The sequence below is a fragment of the Lactuca serriola genome, chromosome 8 (assembly GCF_051521515.1).
Source record: "Lactuca serriola cultivar US96UC23 chromosome 8, Lser_US96UC23_V15, whole genome shotgun sequence".
Lineage (NCBI taxonomy): Eukaryota > Viridiplantae > Streptophyta > Magnoliopsida > Asterales > Asteraceae > Lactuca > Lactuca serriola.
Genome location: NC_136415.1, coordinates 177228368 through 177238628, shown reverse-complemented (window position 1 = coordinate 177238628; position 10261 = coordinate 177228368). Strand labels below are relative to the sequence as shown.

The 10261-nt window shown below is 35.6% G+C and overlaps 1 protein-coding gene across 1 annotated transcript; it reads left to right on the top strand.

Annotated features, from left to right (window-relative positions):
* Positions 1-1555: 1555 nt before the first annotated feature.
* LOC145068962 (protein LURP-one-related 10-like) lies at positions 1556-2664 on the top strand. The gene is made up of 3 exons (XM_079015922.1): positions 1556-1904; positions 1985-2215; positions 2337-2664. Exons 1-3 carry the CDS (start codon positions 1683-1685, stop codon positions 2526-2528), a joined length of 645 nt encoding a protein of 214 aa, XP_078872048.1. The 5' UTR covers positions 1556-1682; the 3' UTR covers positions 2529-2664.
* Positions 2665-10261: the final 7597 nt, after the last annotated feature.

The following is a 10261-nucleotide window of genomic DNA, read 5'->3' as shown; positions in this document are numbered from 1 at the left end:
GAGAGAGACCCTTTAATATTAAATAATTATATTTTTTTTCTTTTTTTTAAATAAGGCAAAAACTTCATAAATTGTCTCTGTGGTAGTGAAATGACAGAAATGCCCTTCACTTAACGGCCAAAAGCTAACGGAGTTAGCGAAAATGACCATTTGTTAAAAGTTTTGAAACCACGAGGACCATCTGTGAGGTTTTTTAAACTTAGAGACTAAACTTGATATTTTTGAAAACCATAGAGACCATTTTTGAAGTTTTGTCTACAAAAAATGAAATACAGGTTCTCCTTTCCCTTTTAACGTGAAAAGAATGTAAAAAAAAATGTATGGGTTACACCGGTTAGCAATCTATGAATATTTTTCATCTTTTTACTTTATAAAATAATATTTTCTACCCTTCTATTTTGTAAATTGTGATTTTGACCCTTCCAGCTTTGAACATCTTAATAATATCACTTTTATTCTTTATTTTTTAAACTTTTGTACTAGCCCATTATAATATATATAATTTGATTTTTCTATAATTATCATCCCTCAACTATATAAAATTGCTTTGATGCTCTCCACTTTAAACTTTGTAAAATATCAATTTCATCCCTTCGATTTTCTAAACTTTAGTACTTAGCCCATTTACTAACAATTATCATTCCACAACTTTGTAAAATATCACTTTGACATATTAACTTTCTAAACTTTTTTGTTCACCCCCAACAATATATATAATTTCATTTTTCTTAATAACTTTCGCTTGTGAACTTAAAAAAAAAAAAAAAAAAAAAAAAAAAAAAAAAAAAACTAATTTATTATGTGCTTATTTTTATGTATGTGTCGGCATACGTTTAAGGTGATCAACATTTCAACGTTTATTTAGAACTTTTGATCGTTAATTTTGTATTTTTTTTGTATGTGTTTGTATGAAGTCGAGTTTGTGTATCTTTCAACGTAATTTTTTTGTATGTTTTCTTGTTTATTTTTATGTACGTTTCATACATATGAGTTAGGTCACATATAATATGTTTTCATTTGACGGTATAAATTGAAGTTAGTCAGTTGTACCTACCTTATATATTTATCTACGAACAAATACAATGATACCTAACTTTTATCAATAAAATCGTCAAAATTCAAATTAAAAACAAGATTGGTAGCGCTCATTCGGCAAGCAAACTATTAATATTATTTTCAATTAACTTGCACTTTTTTTAAATAGTTATTAATTAGAGAAATAACAAATCAGACGTTTTTGTAACCGAAAATACTTGTAAAATAATTCCGCAAAGTTAAAGATACTTTGCAAATTTTATTTTATTAAATAGATGGTTATTTGGGAACAATCATCCAAAAAACTGTAATTTCGTGATATACTACTTCAGATTTTTGTTTTTTTTTTCTTATTTTAGTTATTATCTCTTAACAAAATGTCTTTCTTGACTTTGGGTTAGTGTAGTTTGTCAAATGTCAACTTAATTTTGTTCATCACGCAAACTTTTACGCGGCATTTCGTTTGACCAAGACTCTATATATAAAAGTTGAATACATTATCTCCATCACAAACATAGAATCTTAATCTATACAATCGTTTATACTTACAAATTTGGAGAAATAAACACAAATCAAAAAAACATTTTCCTACAATCTTTTCTCAATTGAACATCATCGATCCTAGCTATTTGTTTGTGTTGATAATTATGGGTCAACAAACTTCCAATGAAGCTTCTGTAATAGGACATCAGTTTGTTGCACCATATCCAATTGATATCATAGTGGAATCAAATTCAAAAGGAAAGTTTGTGGTCACAGATATTGAAAATAAACTCATGCTCAAAGTAAAGCCATGCGATTCAACATTCCATCATCAACGTCAACTCCTCAGTGCAGATGACAAACCCATTTTAATGCTGCGGGATAAGGTGATTCAAAGTTTCTTGTTTGTAGATCTTCTTTTGGTGTTCTTTAATTACTTTGTTTAAGATCTTATTTTAATTTGCAGATCTTGAGTAGCCATACTCGATGGAATGCCTTTTGGGGTAAGAGTACATCCAATTCCAATCTGGCGTTTAGCACAAAAACACCAAGTATAATCCAGTTTAGGAAGAGTTTACATGTGTTTTTGGCAAACAAAACAAGCAGCAAAGGTGTATGTGATTTCAAGATCAAAGGAAGCTGGTCGAAGAAAAATTGCACTATTTACATGGGAGATTCTTCAACGATAATAGCTCAAGTAAAACTTTCTTACTTTTTACTTTGCTATTTAGTGATTTTCGTACTGTGTATATGTGTTACTAACTTATTATGATACTTCAAGGTAATTTTCTTATATGTCTGCTATTGATGCATTGTAGATGCATAAAATGCAAAAATCTAAGAAAGTGAAGTCAGCTAAGGGCAAATTCATGGTGACGATATCTAAGAATGCAGATTATGCATTTGTGATCGCACTTATTGCTATTGTTCATGCTATGAAAAGCACAGAAGACGAATACGCTGAACAAATTATCGCAAGTGTTGGTCAAGTTATTGTTGCAACTGTTTGAAGTATTGCTCAAGTTAATGATGCAAGTACTGTCACCTTCTGGAATTGTAAATTTATTTCAACAGTTTTATTTACTCAAAATTTCCTTCATTGTATATCTTTCAGTTATAATTAACGCTGCAATTTTATTCTATTAATGATTTCATATATGTGGTACAATGCTCAAGCATTAACACACACACACACATATATATATATATATATATATATATATATATATATATATATATATATATATATATATATATATATATATATATATATATATATATATGGATTCTGGTTCTTTAATATGATAAGAAAAGAAAGTTAGAATAATACCAACACATTGTAATTTGGAAGAATTTCGTTTATTATGTCTTTGTAAACTTTCATAATCACGTATATATTATTGTAAAACTTTGAATTACATGTACATCTTTATAAAACCTATAAACTCACATATATACTCAAATAATATCGACCTAGCAAGCAAAGTTTAGGTACGAAATTCAAAATCTGACATGAAGCTACCGTCAATCAAAACGTGTTCATCAACCAAATTAGGGATGTATACCAGGAACCGACAGAAATGACGGGATCCGAAAGAACCGGATACCTATTAAGGATGAAATGAGGAACCGCGAACCGGACCGAATAACACTAACCAGTTCCAGTTTGGTTCCAGTTTGCTTATACTAGGAAATACACTATATAAGAAAGTGTTCAGAACCATAACCGAAAACCGAAAACGATAGATTGGGGAAACTGGGAACCGAACCGAATACCATTATTTGGCCCTAACCGGTTTCGGTTCCGGTTTTGTTTTTCGGTTAAAAAACTCATCCCTAAACCAAATCCATTGTCAATATTGATAGCTACTTCCTAGATGTCGATCAATAACAGCAGCTGAACACACTTGTTTGGAGCTGCAACTCTCATTACATAACCACCAATTGCATATTCATTACACAACAATTTGTTTAGAGGAGAATAATTACAGGCCTCCTAAATCAACCATAGGAGATAAAATATATTATTTAGCAATCGATTAAGAATATGGAATTACAAGATTTTGTTAATTAATTATACATAATATGAAGCGACAAAGAATCAACTTGTGAATAACGATATTGTAAATAAGGAGTTCGATTGTAAATAAGGAGTTCGATTGTTGGAAGAATTATAAATGTGTATTTTAGTTAGTTATAATCTAATTTAAAGATAATGTTCTTGATTTTTTTATATAGATAATTATGACTAAATTAAGTATTTTGAGTATATTTGTGGGTTTATAGGTTTTACAAGGATATAAATGCAATTTGAAGTTTTATAAGGATATAGACATAATTATAAAAGTTTACAAGGATATAGACAAAAACAATATTACACAAATGGTCCCTGTGATTTTCTAGATTTCTATGTTTCGTTCCTAACTTTTTTTTCGTTGCATTTATGGTCTCTGGGGTTTCAATTTTCTTGTGTAGATGATCCATGACCCATAGAAAGTGACTTTTATACCATTCTTACTATCTTTTATTAGGGTGATCATGAATCGGTTTAAACCTAAAACCGAACCCAAACCAATAGTATCGTTTTTCAAATATTTAAAATTAAGGTCTACACCCAAACCAATGGGTTCGATCTCTCAGTTATTCGTTTTTCCCATATCCGTTTCAAATTTAAACCCAAACTCGTCCCAAACATAACTTTGAGAATTGATAACTTGGTGCTTGCTTATATAAGAGATAAAGAGGGGGTAACTTTCATATGAGGTCCGATGCGGGACAAGTTTGAAAGTTAAAGAGATAATTTACAATAGATGAGGGATATGAGGTTTCAATTTTCTTATGTAGATGATCCATAACCCATAAAAACCGACTTTTATACCATTCTTATTATCATTTATTAGGGTAAGCATGGGTCGGTTTTAACCAAAAACCGAACCCAAATCGATACTATGGGTTTTTATATATTTAAAACTAAATCCTACACCCAAACCATAGGTTTGGTCTCTCGGTTTTTCGATTTTCCCAAATCGGTTTCAGGTTTAGACCCAAACTCATTCCAAACCTAACTTTGAGAATTGATAACTTGGTGTTTCCTTATATTAATGATGAAGAGGGAGTAACTTTCATACGATATCTGATATGAGACAAGTTTGAAAGTTATAGAAAGAATTTACAAGGTATGTTGGATAAATTATTGTTGAACAAAATAGAACAATTCATGCCAAAGGGGAGATTCGAACCTGGGCCCTAACCAGTTGGACAACTTCGTGTTTGTTTCTAAGTTTCACTCTTTAATGTAAAATTATTATCATTAATTTGTTTCTAATAAATTTAATTTCTAAATTGTATGTGTTTGATTTTTATAAGATTAAACCGAAAGTGAACCCATTATTTTGGTTTTTGAAATACTCATACCTAAACCGTCATTTTCTATTTCCGTTTTCGTTTTTATCGATTTTTCGATTGACGGGTTTGGTTTGGCTCACTCCTATTAGAAAATCAAGGTGTTTCGATTGCTTAGATATCTAAGAGTCATGATATCACTTTCAGATTAAAGTATTTCGATGGTACAATCAAAATCTTCAATCGGATAAAACTCAGTAGAATGAAGATGTAACACCCCAAATCCTGGATGAGAATTTAAGAGTTATAATGTACTTTGGGGAACCTACTCGACGAGTTGGTTGGTCCCGACTTATCGTGTAGGGGTTGAGCTGGACATGCGTGTTTTGAAGCCTACTCGTTGAGTCGGGGGTTGGACTCGACGAGTTGAGTATGTATTGAGAAAACCCTAATTGTAGGGCTTGCACCTTATTTAAAGGCCCTTAAGCCCTCATTTCCGCCTCCCAGACCATTTAGACACACTGAGAGAAACCCTAGACGAGTTGTAGTCGTTTTGAGAGAGAGAGAGAGAGAGAGAGAGAAAGGCTAAAGATCTTGTGTTCAAGTGAATTTTTAGAAGAGGAAAGAAGAGCAAGAAGGTTTGGAACGAGAAGAGGTCCAGTGTTCTTTCGGTGCTAGCTGTCAATTGGAGGTAAAAAGCTATCTCCTTGATCATTCCTTTTGTTAGATCTCTTTCTAGAGAGTTTTAGGGCTTTATCCCATCCGTCTTTTGGTTTGGAGTTGTTAAGTTGGTCATGGAAGTTGACACTACATATATGAGCTATATGAGTTCCTATGAGCCCAAAGATTCGAGCTTTATTAAGATTTGGGCACGTCTTCGAGCATAAAGACCTTTCTGGAGCTTGTTTTGGCATCTTGAGCCCTATATGCCATGCATGAACTTAAAGGTTGCAACTTTACATGATGATTCAGCCTTAGGACGCTAGATCCAAAGTAGGAGACCTTATTTCTGTCCAAAATTGTCTAAATGAGGAAATGGACTGAATAGATTCGACGAGTTTGTGAGATGACTCGACCAGTCGGTTAGGGTATACCCGATGGTTTGGACGCGTGACAGACTCGGCGAGTTGATGAGACAACTCGACGAGTTGAGAGGGTTTTACATGTCTTTGGATTCAGAGTGGACTCGACGAGTTGATGAGACAACTCTACGAGTAGGTAGGGTTTTCCTGATCTTTTAGACGCTACATGGACTCGACGAGTTAGCTAGCAACTCGGCGAGTAGAGCTGGGTTTTCGCGATTACTGAGTTCTGAGGAATTTGACGAGTTCATGAGTTGTACTCGACGAGTTGAGTCAACTCGACGAGTAGGTAGGGTTTTCATTGTTGACTCCCGTTGACTTTAGGGTTTTGGTCAGCTGTGGATGTTGGAGGCCATGGAGGGGCGGATATTTGACCAGAAGCTCGAGTGCGGGATATTTTGCTTTACTCTGTGAGGTGAGTCTTCTCACTATACTTACCTAGAGTGGTAATCTCTGTGTGACCGGAGGGTCTTATGTGATTATATTAAGTATTGCGATGTTATGCATTATGTCTTTGTGATTCATGCGGTATGTTGTTCTGTGTTTCTATTAAGTTAGGACTGGAGGGTCTAGACCGAGTTGGGAGACCGGAGGCTCCTCACTGAGATACCACGACTGGAGAGTCCGACCTGAGTTGTGGGACTGGAGTGTAACATCCTGACTCTCAGGTATTTCTTTTATTATTTATTATTGGGATTTCATGAGTGACTCGATGAGTTGTGAGACTAACTCGTCGAGTAGAGTTCGTTTTGGTCATGTGGGTTTAATGATCGACTCGACGAGTCAAAGAGATGACTTTCCGAGTTAGCGCTGTGAGGTGAAACCCTAAATCTCCGGGGTTGGGGCCTATTTAAGAGAACTTATGTCCTCATTTCCGCCTCACCAGCTGTCCAAGTCCCCTGTGTGAAACCCTAAACGTTTGTAGTAAGCTAAGAGAGTTATAGAGCTAATCTTTGAGTATTCTAGTGCATCTTTTGAGGAGAATAGGAGATTATCCAGCAAGGGACGAGGAGAAACTGTTGGATCTTGTGCTTATCGACCAAAGCTTCTATGGAAGGTAAAAAGCCTACACCTTTCCCATCTTTTTGGTTAGATCTCATGATTATGGAAGTTAGGGATTTTACCACCTTTTTATTTGGGACATTGAGTGCATTGAGTATATCAGGAGGTCTAGACTTCAGATCTGGACCTTGTGACGTCCATAAAGTCCAAAGGTCCTAGCTTTATTCAGCCATATAAGGGTTATTGTGCTTAAAACCTGTAACGCCCGTAGATCCGGGCTAGTCAATTTAGAGACGATAAGCATCAAAAATGAATTTTTGATGGAAGATTATTTAGAAGTATTAATCTTAACCAAGTTGTAGTATATGTCACAAGGTTTCTGTGCATATAAAGAATGCCAAAATCCTAGTTATAACGAAGAAGTTATGACCTGTCGAAGTTTCGCGACAGAACCGGCACGACCCAGCGCGACATAAATAGTGAATTTAAGGTAGATAGATATCTATCCTTAGTGATCTAAACGAGAGTCGAAGATGTCTTCGATAGTAGTCCAACGATAAAAAGACAGACGAAAACGGAGTTCAGATGAAGGAGTTATGAATTTTGAACGGAGTTTTCCTGTCCCGACCTATTAAAGATAATATATAAGTAATATATTTATCATTAATTAAAAATAAAGTCAAAAATAGCCAATGGAGTCTAAATGAGAGTTATAGATCATAATCTCACCTACGCGTCGATATAAAGAACGTCGAAAACGGAGTTCGTATGCGAAAGTTATGAATTTCTGAAGTTCGGGGCGCGAAACCCCAAAATTGTCAGATACCACGACGTGGCAAGCAGTGCCACGACATGGCAAGTCTTCTGACACCTCCGGGAGTCCCCTAGAAGCAACTTGTGATGACGCATGCAGTGACGACCAAGCCCACGACGTGGAAAAAGGTGCCTCGGCATGGCAAGGGCCAATTTTGCCCTATAAATAGATTTGAAGAGCCAGTCGAGTTTGGTTGCTCATTCTCTCATCTCTCACCTATATTGCATCGATTTACGTGCAAAGAAGTACCCTCAAAGCCCCGATATCATTCCCGAGACCCGAAGCAAGTCCCGAAGACCGAAGATCCCGAGAAGAAAAGAGTTTCCGAGCTGAAGCTCTTCCCGCGAGAAACCCGGTGTATGAAGTGATCCCGGTTTCACCGAAGAATACTACCATTGCAAGCCGTAGTGTTGTCTGATCATCTTCTGATTAAGTGAGTGTATAGTCCCTTTCATAAACACGATTATAATACAAGTATTGTTTGAATGTATTAAGTATATGTTTTGGGTGAGTGTGTGGTCACTTTCTTCTAACACGTAAATATTAAGTATTTGCTATGAAATACGTGCTATGTGTTTATATATTGTTGTTTATTTGAGATGTTGGTGGAATGCATGAACTATATAAGTTTTAATGAGTTAAACTGTATATGTATTTTGTAACTACAAATATGTTGGGTAGGACATGGGTAGATGAGATCCGTGAGTATGGATCAGATCAAGAGATTAGTTTAGATCCCTGAGTAGGGATCAGATCAAGAGGCTAGTTTTAGATCCGTGAGTATGGATTAGACCAAGAGTTTAGTTTTAGATCCGGGAGTATGGATCAGGTAAAGAGATAAAACTTGTTATTAGTCCGAGAGTATGGATTAAGACTAAGTTAATTGTCCCTAGTCCGGGAGTATGGATTGGGCACAGTTATAGATCCGGGAGTATGGATTAGATCAGGATTAGGGTATACTTAATTGTCCCCATTCTGGGAGTATGGAATGGGTACAATTATTGATCCGGGAGTATGGATCAAATAAGGAGGTTAGTTTTTGATCCGTGAGTATGGATCAGGTAGTTTTAGATCCGTGAGTATGGATCAGGTGAAAAAGTAGTTTTAGATCCGTGAGTATGGATCAGGGGAAAAAGGTTAGTTTTAGATCCGTGAGTATGGATCGGGTGAAAAGGTTAGCTAATTTTAGATCCGTGAGTAGGGATCAGGTAAAGAGGAAAATTTTAGATACGAGAGTTTAGATCGTGTCGTTGTGAGGATCGATGGGGTGGGATAAGAGTTGCCTTTATATGGTGAAAATGTACAAGTTTGAATGTTCTATATTTATAAATATATGATATAACATTGTGGGATGAAAACCCTATATGCTCACCGGGCTCCCAAGCCTGACCCACTCAGTTTTCTTTGTATCACAGGTATCGATACGAAGACATATTTCGCAGAGAGATTTAAAGAAGATATAAATCATTAGTGTAACTAAACGTAAGTTCTTTATGCTTATATGTCTGTATCGGAACATGACATCCCGAGGTTTTATTATTAAATGAAAATACATTCTCTTTGAGAAATGCTTTGATAAGTTATTATCATATCTTGTTTTGGGAACAAATTCCGCAACCGTTTTCTTTAAAAGATTGTTCTGATTTTAAAAACAAAGCATAAACAAATCGGTCTTTTCTGGCCGTGAAATTGGGGATGTCACAGTTGGTATCAGTGCATTAGTTTAAGCGAACTAGGAATTTGTAGGAAATTTCTAGACTTAAACTTAGAATGCTAAGTAATGATTGTGAGGAGTGTGTCTAAAATATGTTAGGTAGTACACCTAAATTGACACAAGCACTAGTTTATTTTAGGAATGATGCCTAATATGCTTTTATGTGCTAATTGTTTTGTGTGATAGCTTAATTGATGCTATTATTTGTTCGGATCTATGGTCTGTTGCCGACCAGATCTGGAAACCTTATGTGTTTAGGATTCTAAGCGTACGACTATGAAATTAGAACTAGCATGTAAACATTTTGGAGCGATAAGGATGATTTAAATATCTACCGTGAATGAGGATCTAAATTCACCTTATTCGGTGTGTAGATCAAAAATGTTAAGAACCAGAAGTGGAGTTGGAAATGTGAACGAAGACAGGAATCAACCACATGTGGTTGAGCAAGCACCTGTTGTAGCAGCAGCACCAGAGCCAATGACGATGGCTGGGGTGCAAGCGATGATACAGATGATGTTGGATCGCCAAATGGAGGAGACAATGCGATTACTCCAATAGAATCGTGAGGAAGTGTCACTTCAAGTGGAAGAGCTTGGAGTGAATGGAGGGCATTCGTAGGGAGGTAACTAAAGTGGGACTGTTGGACAAGCAGAACCCTTAGTGGTAGAAAGGAATGACCCGAAAAGGGAAATAAACAGGAATGGACGTATGTATAAAAATTTCTTGTGCGCCAAACCCCCAAGTCTTTCTGGGAGCCCAAAGTCTGTAGAGATTATGGACTGGATC